This window comes from Ahaetulla prasina, chromosome 1 (assembly GCF_028640845.1).
Source record: "Ahaetulla prasina isolate Xishuangbanna chromosome 1, ASM2864084v1, whole genome shotgun sequence".
NCBI classification, from domain to species: domain Eukaryota; kingdom Metazoa; phylum Chordata; class Lepidosauria; order Squamata; family Colubridae; genus Ahaetulla; species Ahaetulla prasina.
The window spans coordinates 274,293,145-274,314,333 of record NC_080539.1 but is presented as its reverse complement, the minus strand read 5'-3'; the positions used below and the strand labels follow the sequence as shown (position 1 = coordinate 274,314,333).

Sequence of the window (21,189 nt, the reverse complement as noted above, 5' to 3'; positions counted from 1 at the left end):
AGTCATGGGGGACTTTAACTTGCCATCTGCTGGCTCGTCATCGACAGTAGCTCGGGAGTTCATGGCCTCCATGACGGCCCTGGACCTGACTCAAGTAGTGGATGGCCCTACTCACATCGGGGGAGGCACACTGGACCTGATTTTTATCTCTGGTCAGTGGTTGAAGGATCTGGACTTGGGAGATATAGTCACAGAGCCTTTGTCATGGTCAGATCACTCTCTCCTTCGCCTGGACTTTCTGACCGCTACCCAACACCGCAGGGAGACAGAACCATTACGTTGGTACCGTCCCAGGCGCCTGATGGACCCAGAGAGGTTCCGGACGGAGCTTGGGCCATTCCCTGAGGGTCTGGCTCACGGCACGGCAGAGGAACTAGCCGCAGCCTGGGAACGGGCTGCGGCTGGGGCTTTAGACCGTGTCGTGCCTCTGCGGCCTCTGACCCGGCGCAGATCCCAACCGGCTCCTTGGTTCTCCGAGGAGCTGAGGGGGATGAAACGCCGGAGAAGACGCCTAGAGAGTTCTTGGAGGTCCAGCCGCTCAGAGGCTGATCGGACACTAGTTAGATCCTATATTAGGACCTACCTAGTGGCACTGAGGGAAGCGAGGCGTTGCTATGCCTCCTCCTCATTGCGTCGGCAGATAACCGCCCAGCTGCCCTCGGGTGGCCCGCCTCCTTCACCAGGGGAGCGGGATGACCCGCTGCAGGGACGTGCTGAGGAGTTTAACGGTTATCTATACGATAAAATCGCTCAGCTTCGGGACGGTCTGGACCAAAATTGTGGCGATTCGGACGGGCGTCTGAGGCGGTCTTGGTGATATTGTTTGGGATGAGTTTGACCCTGTGGCTCCGAGGACATGGACAGGTTGCTGGGTAGATTGAATGCCACCACGTGTTTACTGGACCCGTGCCCCTCCTGGCTGGTGCTGGCCACTCAGGAGGTGACACGAGGCTGGCTCCAGGGATTACGAGCGCTTCTTTGGTGGAGGGAGTCTTCCGCCGCCTTGAAAGAGGCGGTGGTGAGGCCCTCCTCAAGAAGCCTTCCTGGACCCGGCTGTTTTAGGTAATTATCGTCGGTCTCCAACCCGCCGGCGAAGGTTGTAGAGAGTATGGTGGCATATCAGTTTCCCCTGCACCTGGAGGAAACTGTCTATCTAGACCTGCTCCAGTCCGGCTTCCGGCCCGGTTACAGCACTGAGACGGCTTTGGTCGCGTTGGTGGATGATCTCTGGAGGGCCAGGGATAGGGGTTGTTCCTCTGCCCTGGTCCTATTAGACCTCTCAGCGGCTTTCGATACCATCGACCATGGTATCCTGCTGCGCCGGCTGGAGGGATTGGGAGTGGGAGGCACCGTTTATCAGTGGTTCTCCTCCTATCTCTCCGACCGTCGCAGACGGTGTTGGCGGGGGCAGAGGTCACCGCGGCGCCTCACTTGTGGGGTGCGGCAGGGTTCGATTCTCTCGCCCCTTCTGTTCAACATCTACATGAAGCCGCTGGGTGAGATCATCAGTGGCTTCGGTGTGAGGTACCAGCTGTACGCTGATGACACCCAGCTGTACTTCTCCACACCGGGCCACCCCAATGAAGCTATCGAAGTGCTGTCCCGGTGTCTGGAAGCCGTACGGGTCTGGATGGGGAGAAACAGGCTCAAGCTCAATCCCTCCAAGACGGAGTGGCTGTGGATGCCGGCATCCCGGTACAGTCAGCTGAGTCCACGGCTGACTGTTGGGAGCGAGTCATTGGCCCCGATGGAGAGGGTGCGCAACTTGGGCGTTCTCCTGGATGAACGGCTGTCTTTTGAAGACCACCTGACGGCCATCTCCAGGAGAGCTTTCCACCAGGTTCGCCTGGTGCGCCAGCTGCGCCCCTTTCTAGACCGGGATGCCTTATGCACAGTCACTCACGCCCTCGTGACGTCTCGTCTGGATTACTGCAATGCTCTCTACATGGGGCTCCCCTTGAGGGGCATCCGGAGGCTTCAGTTAGTCCAGAATGCAGCTGCGCGGGTGATAGAGGGAGCCCCTCGTGGCTCCCACGTGACACCTATCCTGCGCAGGCTGCACTGGCTACCTGTGGCCTTCCGGGTGCGCTTCAAGGTGTTGGTGAACGTCTTCAAAGCGCTCCATGGCATAGGGCCGGGCTATCTACGGGACCGCCTGCTGCTACCGAATACCTCTCACCGACCCGTGCGCTCTCACAGAGAGGGACTCCTCAGGGTGCCATCGGCGCGACAGTGTCGTCTGGCGGCGCCCAGGGGAAGGGCCTTCTCTGTGGGGGCTCCCGCCCTCTGGAACGAACTCCCCCCAGGACTCCGTCAACTTCCGGACCTCCGAACCTTTCGTCGCGAGCTTAAAACTCACCTATTCATCTGCGCTGGACTGGGTTAGTTTTTAAACTTATGGGTTTTTAATGGGTTTTTATTCTAAATTTTAATCGTGGCCAATTTAATAAGTTTTTTAATTATATTTTAATCGTATTTATATTGTATTATTTTGTATTTTTTATCAGGCTGTGAACCGCCCTGAGTCCTTCGGGAGAAGGGCGGTATAAAAATTTAAATAATAAATAATAAATAAATAAATAATAATAAAGCCTTGTTTTATCCCGAACTGATGGGTGTGGGGGGTGAGTTCTGATACCACCACTTTGTCCCAGGGATTGCCAAATGGAAATGTATTTGCACAGCCTGGCTGAGTATGTTCATAGTAAGGATGCAGGAGTTGAGTGGAGGGGGCCCACTCTTTGTTTAATAAAATCCAAGACACCTTGGGTGGGTCTGCCAAATCTATTATTTCCTTGGTTTGTCCTGAGGGATTAATCATTGGTTCAACATGTGCAACAATAGATCAATAACTTTGAATCAATAACTTTGATTTCTCCGTGAAATTCTTGGTCAAGTTTAAATATGAGGCAAAAATATTTAAGGTTTTAAAGAAGAGACTGGACATCCACTTGTCTGAAATGGTATAGGACAGTGATGGCTAACCTTTTTGCCGTCACGTGCCAAAAGCGGGGGGAGCATGGGGGGAGTTGCATGCATGCATGCACCCATAATTCAGTGCCCCCCTGTGCCCTGCCCCCACCCATGTGCTCATGACTACCCCTCCATGCTCCCCCTGCTTTTGGCACGCGATGGCAAAAAGGTTACCAATGGGCTCGGTAGGCCCGTTTTTCATCCTCCCAAGGCTCCAGAGGCTTTCTTGGAGCCTAGGATAGGCGAAAATTGCCTTCCCCACCCCCTCCGGAGCCCTTCGGAAGCCAGAAATAGCCTGTTTCCTGACTTCCTATGGGCCCAGAAGGCCGGAAAATCATCTGGCCGGGCATGCATGTGCGCTAGAGCTGAGCTAGGGCAATGCTCGCGTGCCCACAGATATGGCTCCACATGCCACCTGTGGCACATGTGCCATAGGTTTGCCATCATGGATGTAGGGTCTCCTGCTTGAGCAGGGGATTGGACTAGAAGACCTCCTAGGTCCCTTCCAGCTCTAGTCTACTTTAGAAATTGTTTCACTTGTTTGGTATAATTTGGAAGTTTAGACTTTATATTCTTCAGTGCTAGAGAAAACTGATTTTCTTTCAGTACAATATGTTACTGTGAAATGTATTTGCTACATGCAGGTAATTCTTACCATAATGACCACACTGAAGCCTGGAATTTTGGTCTAAGTTGTTGCAATAATAAGTTGAGGCACCTTTGATTGGACTTGATTCTATGACCAGTTTTAAGATGGTCATAAAGCAAGCCTTCACAGATGTTATGTAAAATCACATGGTTGTTAAAACAATTTTCTGAATGGGCATTTTATGCATTGCAAATTGTAATTATGTAACCACAGGTCCCTCTAAATGTGAGTTAGTTGCTTGGTGCCCGAAATGCGTTCATGTGACTGCAGTTGGGGGCCTTGGAGGATGGGTTGTAAGTAGCTTTTTAAAAGATTTGTCTGTAACTCAGACCAGTAGTTAGGCTATCTATAATTTTTTACTTATTTGATATCTGCATTGAAAAAAGTGTAACAAACTATTAGGTGCCTTTGTGTTGGAATGTTTGATTTTGGATGATTGAATAAATTAGTCCGGTACAGGATTAAGCAATCAGTCAGGGAGAGCCATATACACAAACTAGTTTTTCTTGTTTTCATGTTGGAAGAAATGTTGTGTGCTTTCTATGTATTTGGTCTCTAGTCTATGTATTTGGTCTCCAAAGCACTTTTGCAACATTAGGACCAGCTGGGCTGATGGAACTCTGTATATAAACACTGTATATACCAGGGGTCTCCAACCTTGGCAACTTGAAGACTTGTGGACTCTAGCTTTGCTGGCTGAGGAATTCTGGGAGTTGAAATCCACAAGTCTTCAAGTTGCCAAGGTTGGATCCCCCTGGTATATACCACTTATGCCGGCAGAGGAGAGGCATGTTGGAAATGGTTGATTAATAAAAAGAACCCCCCACATCCCTCACTCTGTCCCCATTCTCCCCATGTGTCTCTGGCTGTAAGGTTTGATATTAACATTTTAACATTTTATGTTTTAACTATGGTGTAATTGTAAGCCACCTAGAGTTACCCTATGGGAAGATGGGCAGCCAATAAATTTTATAAATAAAATATAAAATAAATATAAAATGAAATAAAAAAATAATTTTAAAAATAAAATAATAATGGGCCTCTTGTGGCTCAACAGGCTAATGCAGCCTGTTATTAACACAGCTGCCTGCAATTACAATTACTGCAGGTTCGAGTCCCACCAGGCCCAAGGTTGACTCAGCCTTCCATCCTTTATAAGGTAGGTAAAATGAGGACCCAGATTGTTGGGGGGGCAATACAAGTTGACTTTGTATATAATATACAAATGGATGAGACTATTGCCTTACACAATGTAAGCCGCCCTGAGACTTCGGAGAAGGGCGGGATATAAATTCAAATAAAAAAAAATTAAAAATGATATTCAAAATAAAATATAAATATAAAAAGTAAAATATAAAATTAAAACAAAATATAAAAAATAATAAGATAAAAGATAAAATAAAATATAAAAAATAAAATAAAAGATAAAAATAAATTCATTTTATGAATTTATAAATTATAAATTCATTCAGAGCCGAGGTGGCGCAGTGGTTAGAGTGCAGTACTGCAGGCTACTTCAGCTAGCTGTAGTTCAGCAGATCGAATCTCACCAGGCTCAAGGTTGACTCAGCCTTCCATTCTTTCGAGGTGGGTAAACTGAGGACCCAGATTGTTGGGTGCAATATACTGACTCTGTAAACCGCATAAAGAGGGCGGTAAAAACACTATGTAAGTCTAAGTGCTATTGCTATTTTGAGACATCAGGATTGTTTTCTGACTCTTTATATAATTCAATATTGTGAGATTGCTATCCTAGGTGCTTTGGGAGCAAAAATGGATCTTTGGTTGTCTGCAGTTTTACTGAATAACCACACTTTTCCTTTTACTGAAGACTTGTTACTCTTCTTCTCAGGAGTGCATTATAGATGAAGACTGTGAAATTGGAAAATACTGTGCATTCTCTGATTTGGAATACAACTGTCACATTTGCAAACCTCAACACGCAGTGAGCATTTAATCTTTATCCACTTTCTTTTTCTATCTGTAAGTTGATAAGTTAGAGTTAAATTGTTAAAAAATTGAATATGAAGCTGTTCGTTGCATTATGCCTACACACGATGTCTCATCTGAAGGCTCTAGGACCTGATGATTTTGTGCATAAACTAGACAGTTTCTAAAGTTGGAAAAGCATGAATAAAATGGCTTCTGAATACTCACACTTTATTACCCATTTCTGTAAAATGTAAAATATGTCAAAAAACCTTCTAGATCAGTGATTCTCAAATATTTTGCCTACAGGCCCTCTTTATATGATCAAAAATGATTGGAGACCCCAAAGAGCTTTGGTTTATGTGGATTATGTTTAACAATATTTTTTTACTAAAAATTAAAACTGAGAAGTTTTAAAATATTTATTTATTTGCGTTTGTGGTTTGATCAACCACCAAATTCTGATGCCTTCCATATATATAGTCTTATGAAATAATCAGCAATGACTATGCTGGCCAGAAGATTTTTATAGTGGAAATCCATAGATCTACAGAAGATCCAGATGGGGAAAGGATGCTGTAAGTTGTATTTAATCAGTCTGTTTTAATATAATTTAATAAACTTTCATTTTATTCTTGTCAGATAAAATGAAACTTCTGTAGGATGTATGGAGAAGTATTCTTTATTCTGGTTTAAACTGATTGGAGATTTAGATTGGAGACTTAGACATTCAAGGGTCTATAGGAACTTTAATTACTTTCATATACAAGCCATGGCCTAATCTTTTTTTTTCTAATTAGAATCTTTGTATTTTGATACAATTGTATCAAATAAAATAGATTAGGGCTTGAAAAATTCAACAAGTCCTTTTTAAATTTTTTGCTAAAAAATGAGTTTTACCTTGGAATATGACTCATGAAAATATCTTGTTAGTCTTATTTAAGAACTGATAGTTCAAATTGCACTGAAATAGTTTGAAAAATATTTTAGTAGATATTTAATCTACTAGAGATAGATTAAGATATTTGATGTCAGAGTAGGTAGCCTAGGATCTAGAAGGCAAAACTCAATATTTCCTGTCACAAATACAACTCTTTAAAAATTCTTCAAATATAACTTGACTTCCATTTTGCACAGCTATCTCGTACTGTAGTGAATGCTTAAATCAGTTTAGCAATTAAAATAGCATATTACTTTAATCCATTGGAGTATAATTCTCTGGGTATTATTTTATGAACATGTTTTCTCTTTTCCACAAACAGACTGTCAGATGATGGCTTCAGTATTTTGCCTCTGTTTCACTGCACTAACATTGTGTCACTGCAAATTTCATCATATTCTGTTCTAAAACAATAAAACTACAGGCACTTTTAAAATTTTCAGACTTTTTTGAGATTTGACATGCATTGTTGTTACATCTGTTTGCCTATAAATTTCATTTTTTGGGGGGGTCAGAAGAGAGAAAAAAGCAGGTTATGTTTTTATTTATTTAGATCTCACTGTAGATCTATTAGATCAGATCAGAATGCTTCCAATAAATTATTCCTGTGGACATTTTCTTATTTTTTTTTATTTTTTTAAGCACTGTTCTCGGGATGTGGAGTGTTGCGGACAACAGCTCTGTGTATGGGGTGAATGCATACAAGCTGTCTCAAAAGGAGAAAATGGAACGATTTGTGAAAATCAACATGACTGCAATCTGGGTTTGTGCTGTGCATTTACGAAAGGTCAGTCCTTTTTATATATTTTTTAAAAATTGTTCTTCTTGTTTCCTCTGGATAATTAACAGAACAAGTTACAATATCTGCATATATGAGTTTGTATTTCTGTTAAGATATTAAATGGTGTTAATATTTAAATACTTTGTATCAAAGAGAAATGGTCTAATGTGACGTTCTTCACAAGTAAGCATCTTGTTTCAAAGGAACCTGTTTTTATATCTTCTAAGATTTTATTTCAGCGAAGAACAGATTCCTTACAGAGAAACTGAGTGAATAAACAGAGAGAACTAGTGGATTTGCTTAGGGAGTTCAGCAGGGGGAATTTAAGGGGGATTCCATAACAATCAAGACTTTGTGCTTAACCTGAAAAAAGGAGAAGAACAAACAGTATACAGCCAGTAGAAAGATTCTTAAGAAGTGAAGATGAATGGACAGAAATTCCATTCTGACCCACATTGCTTATAGCATATTTTGCTGCCTGAAAAAAACACAAACCTCCTGGAATATATTTGCATCAAATCATGCTTCTTGCTTTCCTTGAGATAAAAGTCCAAAAATTGGATTGATGAGTGATAATAGTTCACTTGTAAAAATGCAAAGTGGATTTATCAGTTCAAAGAAAAGCTCTATGGCAGAAATATATAATGGACGCATTCTTCCATTAAAAAGGCAGATAAACAGAGCTGTGCAGCAAATGAAAATAACAGGCAGAAGCAAGAGACGGATGATATATTCTTCACTACTGGAAATCAGGAATGGTTTCCAGACCCTTGTAGATGAAATAGGCTCTCAGAGGAGGAAAAAGACAATAGAAAGAGAGGATCATAAATCTCCAAAGTATAGCTATATCCTAAAAGAAGATAAAGGCAAGAGTTGTGATAGCTGGTGATTTACTATTGTAAGAAATTGTATGGCAGCTGGAACCATTGGCTTGTGAGATTGTTGTCTGCCAGAGCAAGAATAAAGGCATAGAGAGAATATTTTTCAGATTTTATCAAATCCGGTGACAGTTATTTTTCCCTGCTGAGAAATGTGAAGACAAGTGAAACTGCAAAGAACAGGTACAACTACATTAGTCTAGAGTTCTTGGGAGAAAATCAGGATATTGACAGCTGCTTACCATCCTTCCAGACCATCGAAGATGCCCAGAAAGACAAAACCTGGGTAAGCAGATTATGTCAGCGACAGCTAGTCTTTGTTTATTGATCATAATTGAGCCTAGAATTTTGGTTGAAAGTTGTTGCGGTCCTTAAGTAAGATATCCACATGACCAGTTCATTCAACAACTGTTATCCCAGTTCCCTCAGTTGTGGTTGTTAAGCAACCAAGCGAGTCAATAAGCAGATGGAGTGAAAGAGCTGCCTGCCAAAGGAGAACTCTTTCTCTCCTGCACAGAAGGGAACCCTTTGCGTTGGCAAGTTGAATGGGGCTTGGATCTTTGGGATCCAAGTTTAGTTGGCCCAGAGCTGGAGTTCCCTCCCCACACTCTGTGTGCAGAGAAGGACCCTTTTACCCAGACTATTTGACAGCAAAAGCGCTGCCTTCCAGATTGATTAGGCCCTGTGTAGGATGGAATCTCTCTGCCAAACAGCTCTTTCGCTCTCAGAGGTTGGCTGAAAAAGATCTGTCTGAAATCCAAGCAAAAATTCAGACTTGAGTTTTCAGGGAGGAACTTCTTCAGCCAGCCTCCAGGAACCAGTCAAATGGCTGTAGATTACAACCTTGCCTACCAGAGGAAGCTGACAGGAAATATTGCAAATGGCAATCACATGATTGCAGGACTCTTGGCAACCTATTGTTAAGTATGAAGGGTTGCCAAGTACTCAGATTGCAAGCATGATAATGGTGTGTGTGTATATGCTGCAACAGTTGTAATTTTGGGTATGGAGCACAAGTCCCTTTATTCAGTGCTGGTGATAATTTTTAATAGTCACTGAACGGATGGTCGTTCAGCAAAGAGTTGTATTGCATGTTTGAATATCCATCCTTGCTAAGAAGTCTGAATGAATTAATTTGGCAATGTTATAAATGTGTCCAACCAAGGTGAACACATGTTGCAGATATTTCAAAGATTCAGGAAGGAAGGGAGGGAGGGAGGGAGGGAGGGAGGGAGGAAGGAAGGAAGGAAGGAAGGAAGGAAGGAAGGAAGGAAGGAAGGAAGGAAGGAGAAACTGATTATAGTCAAATGCAATCCTGGACCTAAAAAAACCCCAAGCAGATGAAAATTCCTAAAGAAGGAAGTGGCTACTCAAAAAGCTTAATGAAGCTTGAAAACAGAAAGAGAGTAGATCACAAAGCAAGTCACATAGGCCAGCATAGTGGAGCTGGTGCAGGTAAATGAAAACTCGGAGATTAGCAAAAGATTGTAATAATTAAAAAAGGCTTTGTGAGAAGACAATACTCATTGATTCCACTTATCCCTCACATCATTCACAAACAGTTTAGCTTTAAAACCATGGACAAGGCGAGAGAGAATTGAACCAGGCATAGCATGGGACTCAAGCTGCGGTCAAGGTTAAATCACTCTGTGGATTTGAGGAAATGTCAAACTATAAACTGGCAGTCAGCTGAGCCAATGAAAGGAAAAGGCTTTTATATTTTGAATAGTTATGGCCTTGCAAGCAGAAGTTGAATATGCCAAGTGGGGAACAGCTGAGGCCACAGTAGAGTCAGCTTACACAAGTCTCCAGTTGGGACCAGCTAGAAGCATCCTTGATGAAGGTAAGAGATGTTCAACTAAAGTAACTAGTCACAAATACAATCCAACAGCCTTCCAGTCCCGCTAAGCAACTGGGAGCATCCACTGACAAGTGATAAAGAAAGGGATATTGAAGGGAAATAAAGAGCTCCAAGAAGTCCCTTGCTGTAGACCCCAAAGATTGGAAGATCCCTAGAATGTATAGCCTTAATAATAGTAAATAGTAGCCATCTACTGTACATGAGAAGGAATAAGGCTAGAGAGAAGAAAATAAATAAATAAATACATAGATACTAGCATGGAGAAAGCCAACTTCTCTAAAAATCAGGTGCTCACTCCAGTGGTGGCAGCTGTGTAGATACCACCCTTCAGGAAGGAAAGAGAATTCTCTTAATCTAAAAGCTCAGGGGCAAGAACATCCTGAAGTAGCAGGCTAGTTATCTCCATAACAAATATCCAATGGAATTAAGCAAGCTACCTGCAAGAGGATATCCTGGTTAAGTTTCTCATCCTTCATGAATAGCAGTAAAGTTTAGCTTCTCAGTAAGAAATGCAGTCTGGGAAAACAGCCAAGAGCGAAAAGGCCCAGAAAGAGATGAACAGGTGCAAGTTTGGAACATTTCCCAGAAAGTTCGTTCAAAGTGGAAACAGAAAGTTAAAAGCCTTCTTCGTGTCTTTATAACAACAGAGGAGAAAGAAAGTTTAACTTAGAGCTGGTCTGTGTATTGCCTGAATTTTTGTTCCATCCTGAATCTGTGACAGGCTCATATATTGTCAGAATAAAAGGAAAATAATCAATAGATTAGCAGCTCAGCAAGAAAGACAAAATACCAACAAGTAACAAAGGAAGGTAGATCTATTCAAATCTTATTTTGGCTCAGTTTTCTTCAACAAAAACTTAGTGTTCCACAAGACAATGTGAAGGGCAAGGAGGAAAGGAGAAAAATTCATAGAAATATAGTTAGGGAGTGCCTCTTCTGAATGAAGTCCATTCTCAGAGACCACATGAATTGCATCCTAGGTTGCTGAAGGAACTAATAGACTAAGTGAAAATCCATATATTATCTGTGAGAAGTATTGAAGAACTGATGAAAGACCAGATAACCAAATTTGTATGTCTATCATCATACTCCCAAAAAGGGAAAAAGAATGATCCAACAAACTGCACTTTATTTTATTTTATTTATTTTATTTTATTTACATTTATATCCCGCCCTTCTCCGAAGACTCAGGGCGGCTTACAGTGTGTAAGGCAATAGTCTCATTCTATTTGTATATTTACAAAGTCAACTTATTGCCCCCCCAACAATCTGGGTCCTCATTTTACCTACCTTATAAAGGATGGAAGGCTGAGTCAACTTGGACCTGGTGGGACTAGAACCTGTAGTAATTGCAGGCAGCTGTGTTTTAATAACAGGCTTCTTACAGCCTAAGCCCTGACATTAGTTACTCTGACATTGATGTCTGGGAAGAATCTAGAGGAGGCATGAAGAGATTGATCTGTAAGCACCTTGTCAACCAGGTGGTAATTACCAGAAGTCATCATCATGGATTTATCAATAACGCATCTTGCCAGATTAATCTTGTCACAATTTTGAGATTTCTTTCTGAAATAACTGTCAGAAAACTGTAGGCATGTCTGGTGTTCAGTAAAGCATTTCATAGAGTCAGCTGTGGCATGCAAATTAGCAAGCGATTTAAACATGTACTGGATGATTAAATGGGCAGTTCAGCGGATAGATGCTAACTTGAAAATTGTATAGGTAGTCGTCAACCTATAGCCATAATGGAATCTACCCTTTATAACTATAGTAGTGGTAATGACCATTAAGGCTGGACTTGTCCTATAGAACAGGGGTCCCCAATCCTGGTTGGTGGACAGGCACTGGTCTGCAGCATGACAGAAACTGGGCCATGCAAACAAGTGAAGCCCCATCTGTGGGATGCAAGCAGAATGTGAAACCACATCCCCTCTGGTAAGTGGAAAAAACCTCTTCCCATGGAACTGGTCCCTGGTGCCCAAAAGGTTGAGGGCCACTGCTATAGAATGTAACTCTTCTGTATGCTGATTGCTTCTGCTGACCAGCTTTAGGCTCCCTTCTATGGTGGCCAGGTTGAGAGCAGGCGGGATGGATGGGGGAATCTGCATCCCTGCGGTTGGGTCATAAGTGTGTACAAAGATGGGGGGCACTACAGTGGCCATAACTTTGAAACCAGATGATAAGTATCTTTTGGGCAGTCTGTTGTAACTTCAAACAGTCACTAAGCAATCAGTTGTAAATCAAGGACTGTCTGTATTCTCTGAGTACATACCACTGGTTCATTACCAAACTGGACAGCCATAGCAAATAAGTGCCATAAAAACCGCCCTTGGATCCTTGATGCTTTGGTATGCTTATTAAGATTTGGATGAAGAGGTAGTAAAGATGCTCATCAAATTTACAGATGATACTAAATTGGATGGGATAGTGAATACTCTAACTCCCGGCCCATGGGCCGGATGCGTCATGCACTAGCCACGCCCACACTCGGTTTAGGGAAGGGGGGGAAAGTCCTGATATGTCACGTGACACTGCCATGATGATGTGAGTTTGACACCCCTGCTGTAGACGAATAAATTCAAAATGTTCTAAAATAGCTTGGAGCAACATGTTATCAGGAACTGAATGAAATTTAACAGATGTAAGTGCAAGTTTACTTCTCTAAGGAAACTAAAAAAATATTGATTATAGAATGGAGGACGGAGGATACCTATAAAAAAACTCTTGTAATAGTAGTTAATTCCACAGCTTGATATTAGTCAGCAGAGTAATGTGGCCGCAAATGTGACAAATCCAATCTTAGGTGGCACCAATAGAAATAGAGGATCCCACAGAAAGTAATCTTTGCCTTCTATTCTGTTTTGGTTAGATTCCACTTCAAATGCTATACCACCTTTTGGGTACCACACTTGAAGCAGAATTCCAAGAATTCAGAGAAGTGCAGTGAATATGATTGGGGACTGGAAACAAAATCTTGCAAAGAAAGGTCAAAAAATCAGGATGTGTGTAGCTTGAGAACAAATGATTGAAAGGGAACAACTCTTCAAGTAGATGAAAGGAAAGATATGGTCTATTTTTACTCATTTCAGAGTGTGGGATACAGAATTCCACATTTTAAGTCCCAGGGAGGCATTTTCCAGTTTAATATTAGAAAAACCTCCCCAAGAGTGGGAATTTGATAAAGGAACCCAGACAACGGTAGGTACTATTTCATTGGAATGTTCAAAGAAAAGCTTAAAAGATTCCGGCACTGAGCAGGGGTTGGATTTAATGGTTTAAATAGCAGCTTCCATTTCTCTGATTCAGTTAAGTTTGTTTGTAACAGGAACATTATTAGTATGTAAGGCTACATAGCAGTTGTGAAGCTAAGTATGTGTGTATATGTATGTGTCAATGGCACTTCAGGGCAAGATTTCCTTTGGGCTTCCTTGTCATAAATACTGTATTGTGTCTGTAGCTCATGTAGACTCAAAACGTTTTTCTGAAATTAATAATAGTTGGATAAAATAGCTACCATTAATTTGCAGTTATAACGTGTTATGGTGTAATTTTAAAAGTGATATAATAAGGAAAAAAAGAAATTACAGTAAGGCCTTAATAATATAATAGTTCTCTCTCTCTCTCTCTTTCTCTCTCTCTCTCTCTCTCAAACACACACACACACACACCTTTCCTTCATGCAAAATGGAAAAAATTGGAAGCATAGTTCTCCCAGTGCTTCAGGAGCAGGATACTACTGAAGTTTTTAAAGATCATTATCATAGCTAAGAAGTCCTTAAAGAATAACTATTTTTGCAATGTTCTTTTGAGCTATCCTTTCATAATACTCTTTTTGATGTTTTAGCATTTTGGATAGAATGCTTGTTATTAGGGGAAATAACAAATACTAGTATTTATTTTGAGTCACCTCATAAGCCAGTCTGGGGAGTCAGCTTGAAGCCTGAAGGATGGTCCAAATTAAGTAACATGAATAATACAAATAATTCAACTTTTGCATGTAATAAAAATAACCAGGCTCTTCCACTTTTCTCGACAGATCTTCTGTTCCCCATATGCACCCCATTCCCTGGCGAGAGAGAACCTTGCCGTAATCCTTCAGATGGGCTTCTCAACCTAATTACTTGGGAGCTGGAACCAGATGGAGCTTTTGATCGTTGCCCATGTGCCCATGGGTTGATTTGTCAGAAGCAGAGGTAACATTTCAGATTTAGAAGGATTAAACTCTCCTCATAACTTCATTGGAAAATTAACATCAGGCTAAATATTTCAGTTTTAAGGAACACACCAGTGCTTATTAATTTAGCATTCTGGATAAGACTTCACAAGTGTGTTGGAAGCTTGCAATCAAGGCAAAGCAGAAATCAGATTAATTTCTTACTATCTGCACATGTAAATATAAAACAATTTGAATGCTATAGGAAATGATTCAAAAGGCAAGGTAAATGTTCATATGAAATACAGTCCCCTAAATCCCGAGAGTTAAATTGCCTGTAGCAGTCTATGAAATATGTGTATTTGAAATGTTTCCTAAAGGGTTTCAGATTATAGCTCCTGACCAAAATCATTGTTTCCAACCACAAGCATTAAAGTTGTCTTAGATTTTGGAAGAATACAATGGACACACATAAATTTGTAACTAGCAGTAATCAAGAGCAATTTTGTGTAGTTTGAGATAGTAAGAGAATGTGACGGAAGAAAGACATTTCTTTGTCTCGCCACTTTCTAAGGCTGCTGTTTGTATTTCAAGCAAAGTTTCCATTACTGTTGATTTTCAGGAGTAACATAATCATAAATAAAAAAATAAAAAAAGCATTGAAACGACACACAAATACACTCTGGTTAAATAGTAGGAGGAGTTTCCTATTTCGCTGTAACCAGAGAAATAGGTTGCCTCATGGAGATTTTCAGAGGATGGAGAGCCATCCATACAAAATGCTTTAGCTGACTTATTTTTATGAGTCAACAAAATGGGGAAAATAAAAGTGAAATACTATTTTTCTATTTACATAGTCCTGAACCTGCCTAGATTGTTAGTATGTAACAGAGGTTTGCATTTGTACAGATTGTACAGTTCAATAGCCAAAATGGTTTAAGGGCTGCCACAATACAATGTGATCATTACTCAGAGTTTGCCAGCCTGAACTAATCCTTCAGTTTTCTTGGTAAGGCTTTTCAGAATTGGTTAATCACTGCCACCTTCTTCCTAGAACTGAGAGTGACTGACTGGCCCAAGGTCACCTAGGTGGCTCCATGTCCAATGTGAGGCTGGAACTCACTCAGGGGTGAAATGTTACCGGTTTGCTCTGGTTCAGGTGAATCAGTAGTGATAAAAACTGCAGGTTCCAGCGAACCGGTAGTTAAAAAAAGGTACCGGTTTGGTTGAACCAGCAGTTTAAAAAGCTGCAGGTTCCTCTGAACCGGTATTTCCGACGATCAGCTGTGTAGAGGGATTTAGCTTTGCTAGAAAGCAGAAAATTTAGCAAAGCTAAATTGCGCGCCACAGCTGATTCCCCCCCCCTCACTGTTCTACTTACTTTCCCAAGCCTCCTTTTGGTGCAAAGCAAACCAATTCAGATTTCACCACTGAACTCCCTTCTTTACTTTCTAGTTTTATGCTTTTAGCCACTACATCAAACTGTCTCACTTTGCTTAGGAACTATAAAAATACTTCATTGAAAGGTAGTCGATACCTAGTTGATCATAGTTCATGAATGAAGCAGCATTTTATAACATGGGGATTAGCAGTCTTAGCTTGTTCCTGTAGTTACGTCTGTACTGAATACCCTTGGGAAACTGAGGGGGAGATGTACTGCATGATTTAGGGTGATAGATAGGCCTGGATTCATTTCATGATATGGCAGGCTGAAAGTAGCCCAGCAGGGAATTATTATTACTGGGTTACAAATCAGACTAAGCTTCATAGCCCTAAATTTTCAAACTGAGTCAAAGGTAGTGATTGCTAAGAGATATAATTTTATTTTACTGGTATAAAATTTCTGAATATGCTATCAATCCCAGATGGAAGATCACTATTGTCACTTGCATCACTGTCCACAAAAGTCATGAAGATTACATTGAATTGCTTGGAAGGATTAGTATGTGACTGTCATGACATTTTTAAATTAGTAGTAACAACTCCACTTGAAGGCCATAGCCATTGATTGTAAAGAGAAATCCTTCTCTTAACATGGTTAATTCACTGGACTGTTTTCTATATTGCTCATTATGTTGTCTACATTTTATAAAGTTAAATTTCAGTAATTATCTTCGCATCTAATGTAGCATGAATAAATTATTTACTGGTGTAGAATGATTTCAGAACTTGCCTATGATTTAATCCGAGTCCGTTTATTTGCTCGAGTACAAAACTTTCAAAAAATCAACATAATAGCCTGCATTACCCTATCCTGATGGCAACTGGTATCATGAAAATGCAGTTGAATCTCATTGATCCTAAGGGGTATGTAATGTGTGGGAACATGTAAAATAAGAATGTTTCAAGAAAAGAGGCGTTACAGAAAGACTGGAGAATCCCCCCTCCCTCCTTCCTGTGAAAAAAACGAGGCATTCCCTATTAATCCTGTGAGGTAAATAGATCAGTCTCTGAGTTGCTGCACTGAGGTTTACTAAGGGCCACAATGGATGCAGTTTCCATTTGGGTAGCTCTTGTCATGCAACTCAGATTTTTAGTATGGATTATTGTTTGCAGATATGGGTTGTCAAGATAGGGATCGAGTGGGCCATGTAAGACTAAAAGCTGCCCAGTACAAACAAACAAACAAACCTGAAATCCCCCAATTCATCTTTTAGAGAGAAGCACATGGTCAGAATATTGTTAGGCACCACTTAGTTACATGAACTAAAGCAGTGATTTTATTAAGCGGCTGGAAAGAATTCCAAAAGGCTCTCTGTAGTGCTTTCCTTTTTGTGCTTTAAATCACAACATAACCAGTCCAATTGTCAATTCATTTTCAGTTTTGAATGACATGTATTCACGATTAAGGTTCATGTCTATCTAAATTGTAAAAAGAATGTTTAAAGGACATAAAGACAGTTTAAATGTTGTCAGAATGTTTAAATGCAATTTGTAATCATATACATATTTGTCCAACTAATACCAATATGATGCTGAAACCTGGAATTTGTTTTTTCCCAGTTATAGCAGCGACTCTCTTTGTGAATTATCATTGAATAAGACCCAAAGTGAGGACAAAAAACAACTACTAGCGGATGAATTATCACTTCTGGACTTTGTAACCCAAGATATACCTGGTGAATATGAAGAGAGACTGATCAAAGAAGTGCAGAAAGAACTGGAAGATGGAATGGCTGATTCAGGGAAATTAGCTATGGCTAGTGACTTTTTTGGAGAGGAAATATAAGTCCAGTAAGTTAATTGATCACACGTGCACTATTATTGCTGTTTCAAGAGTTATCATACGCACATGGTATATCTGCACCTTCTCTCTGCTGCATAGAAGTGCAGTTAAGTCCACTTAGATTCATGAAAATATATTCCTCTTCTAAAGCTCAAGCTAAATACAATGGGTAGAGATCTCTACTTTTTAAGTACTGTTTTGAGATGGTTAAGAATTAGGGTTGAATTAATGTAAGCTGGGTGATTTGAATTATGTATTTCTTGTATATATTGCTCCTTTAAAAGAAATTCCAGCTATTTTTTCCTTCTTAAAGCTCAACACTGAAGGCTACTATGTACTTTGTGACCAGAACCTAAAGGAAATTGGTATCTAGTATATGCATAGTGTATATACAATTAGTTATATTGATTACACCTGGTAGAAGTAGTCGTCTATGAGCTGCACATCTTGGTTTGGAATGAACATTTCCTGAATGACAATATGGCTGAAATTGGGTGGGTTGTAACTGCAATAGTACAAGTGCTGCAATAAAGCTGAAACACTCATGGCATGACATGTAAAACATACATGTGTATCTATAAATAGCACTTACAACTTATATACCGCTTCAGCGCTTTACAGCCCTCTCAAGTGGTTTAGTCAGCATACTGCCCCCACCAATATGGGTCCTCATTTTACTGATCATGGAAGGGTGGAAGGCTGAGTCAACCTTGAGCTGATGAGGATTGAACCACTAGCAATACACACACACACACACACAGACAGACATAAAAAGCTGATCATTTGAGTGTTTTAGGATGTATACCTTTTCCACAGTACAGCTCCAATCAGCCTTAGCTTCTTCAAATCCTCAAAATTTAAGTGCAGTTCCATGAACAGGAAAATGAATTAGTTTGTTTTAGTATCTGAATACTGGAAGAGTAGAGCTTTTCTTCATTTTCTTTTAAATAACCATCTTACTATGCCATAGAAATCTTATTTCCAACCCTTGTATTTTTAGCAGCATTGTCTAATCCTTAAAAATATATTGGGGTCCTGGTCAAAATTTTGTCTGAGGGAGTTTTAAACCGTGTAGGAATGAATGTGCATACTGGCCTTGTCTACCACATCTGTCTATATTCTCCAATCTTTGGTTGTTATCTCAAAAGGCCTCACTAGGAACTGTATTCATGTTTTCTCTGAATATGTATGTACCCCAGTTCCGGATCCATCATGATTTAGAAAAGAAATTAAACACAAACTATTCAGATCTTGTGCAGCACTGGCATCTGTGCAGAATAAAGCTTCACATATTCAAATACCTGTGACATCCTTCCACAATTAGCTGCAAGTGTCATGGCAATTTAAGATTCACCAGCAAAGAAATATTTGAAAGTCAATTCAAAAGGCTTTTCTTCCGTCCACGTAAGAATTTCTTGCAAAACAATCCTGTATTTTGACTATTACAATAAATTTCAAAGTGTCATTAAAGTAACAATAGAATGAACAAATGTTTTATTTGCATGTTCATGGTTGTAAACAGCATCTGGCATGGAAAAATTTACCAAAACCTTTGACTGATATAAATTAGATAGCATTTTCAAAAAGAGAAAAGAAAAAGAAAACCCTCTATGATATTGTTTGTAATTGCTCTTATGTAGCAAATTAAATCTCATATATGCTTTGCAATGAAATCATATGCATCAATCTGTACCACATTTTGAACTACTGCAAACTATACTGGGAGGTGTTAAATGAAGGCCATTCATTTAAAAAAAGCTACATATAAAAACTATGAATCAACTCTCAAGAAAAAGTGTGATTTGCAATGATGCTAGAAAAAGCAAACTCGAAAGAATCCCAGTCCAAAAATGTACAAAAATAAGTAGCTAACCAAACAAAAAGCCCTGAAACTCATTAACAAGGAAACTTTACAAATCTAAGTACCCAACGTTGCCCCCCCCCCAAAAAACAAAAGGGATACAAATTTAAATAGCCAGCTATACTCTTAAATGTACATAGTGAATATTGATATGTGGAAAGAAATACCATAGTAAGCAGTTGAAATGTATTTCTGGTAATTCAGGAAAACAAAATAGTATTTACACACTGAACAGAATAGTGACATTGCCATTATTCATAACCTAACTAAAAATCAGTTACAACACTTCTGCAAAATAAACACCATCTGCTGGCAATGGTAACTTTTACTAAAAATACTTTTTCTCCAGGTGTCTTCGCTTCATGGAAGATGAGTCCAATGAGACTTAAGTTAAACCTGTAAGCTTTAAGGGATGAGTTTTGCCAATTACATCACATTTCTAGTCCATTTCCACATATTTGCTTTTATAAAAACCACTGTCACATTTACTTCAGAAAACTTCTGTGAGGTAATGTGTGTATCAGTGAAAAAAAACAAAACAAAAATCATTCATGGCCTTTGCACAGCTTTTATTAAGCTATGAATATCCTGTCTGTGGCTAGTTGACTAGCTACTGCTGTGTGCACATTTATCTCCAATTTTTGCCAATTAGCCTCCCCGCTTTTCTGGGTTTTTATTTGCACATCCTTTTTCTCTTTACAGTACATTTGACTATAGTGCACAACATGATTCCAAGTCAAACGGGGACTTGACTGGGCACTGAACTGGACTGGGCTGTCTTTTACCAATCAGTGCTGGTGCCTCTTCTTTATACCTAATGTCCTGCCATAATGGCACTACACAGTAGTTGTGTACCTTTTTCACACTTAAGAAAAATTTCCCAGAGAAAATGCTGAAATAAATATCAGTCTTGAGTCAAATCTTTATTTGGCGCTCCATCAAGATATATTTTTAGTGCTTTTTCTTTACGAGGGGAGTAGGTCACACGATGTCCAGTTTTCTGAAGTCTACTGCTTTCTTTTTTCATGAGTTCATTTCTCTGTTCTTCAGTTAGTTCTACCATTTCTTCGGTTTTATCCCTTACATTAAAAAAAAAAGGATTTAAATTCTACAACAAACACAAATTTATACATTTTTAACCAGACAGTATACATTTGATGTCCCTAACACATAAAACACCTTCTGGACAAGATAAAATCACCCATATTTCACATAATTTTGGGACAGAGTCAAGAACTTACAGCTCTTAATGCCAAATCAATGCTCAGAATGCACTTCAGAACTTCAGTTCAGAGGAGACGATGGAAAATTAGAAAAGATCTTTGCCATTCAAAGATCCAACAGGAGCAAGTTACCAAACTGATAACTAGTTATTCTTGTCAATAATGTAAAGTGGTAGATCCCAAAAACACTATATAATTCCGCATATTTGTAAAAAAAAAAAGTAATTTTAAAAATTATTTCAGTACAGCTGGCTTACAATCTGGAGGTTTTCTAGAATTCACAGTTCTTGCTTGAGTAGCATATGGAGACCATGGCTAGTAGGACCTTTGTATTGCTGCTGTTGTTGTTAGTCATGAAGTCTTGTCTGATCCATTGCAACAATGGACAATGTTCCTCAATATTCCTGCAAATTGCTTCGGAGAATTGGAGAGGAAAATGCCAGAAAATGTAATGCATGGAGGCAGTGCTCTTTTTCCTCTCAGATTCCCCAAAGCAATTTGCAGACCTGTGCCCCCTCCTCCTCCTTTTCCACAGTCTCACTTTTTCTTTCTTCCTGGCCAGATCTATCTCCCGGGCCAGGACCAGAAGCTGACTGCCCTCAGCCTGGGTCATCTGGAGAAGGGGCAGGCCGGTTGGCAAGCACCTTCCCTTATGCTTCTCATGCAGAAGCACCTGCTTCACAAGAGCATCGCCTCCATGCATCACATTTTCTGG

The 21,189-nt window shown here is 40.2% G+C and overlaps 2 protein-coding genes across 6 annotated transcripts in view; one reads left to right on the top strand and one right to left on the bottom strand.

Annotated features, from left to right (window-relative positions):
- Nucleotides 1-18,862, top strand: part of DKK3 (dickkopf WNT signaling pathway inhibitor 3) — a 42,928-nt gene extending 24,066 nt beyond the window's left edge. The window contains exons 5-8 of the mRNA XM_058160147.1: nucleotides 5,475-5,567; nucleotides 7,134-7,278; nucleotides 14,048-14,204; nucleotides 17,168-18,862. Coding sequence (XP_058016130.1) covers nucleotides 5,475-5,567; nucleotides 7,134-7,278; nucleotides 14,048-14,204; nucleotides 17,168-17,393 — 621 coding nt within the window. The 3' untranslated portion in view covers nucleotides 17,394-18,862. The remainder of the gene's footprint in view (nucleotides 1-5,474; nucleotides 5,568-7,133; nucleotides 7,279-14,047; nucleotides 14,205-17,167) is intronic.
- Nucleotides 18,862-21,189, bottom strand: part of USP47 (ubiquitin specific peptidase 47) — a 58,308-nt gene continuing 55,980 nt past the window's right edge. For all 5 annotated transcript variants that reach the window (XM_058160020.1, XM_058160054.1, XM_058160028.1 and 2 more), the window contains one exon: nucleotides 18,862-20,330. In XM_058160020.1, the coding sequence (XP_058016003.1) occupies nucleotides 20,156-20,330 (175 nt within the window). In that variant the 3' untranslated portion in view covers nucleotides 18,862-20,155. The remainder of the gene's footprint in view (nucleotides 20,331-21,189) is intronic.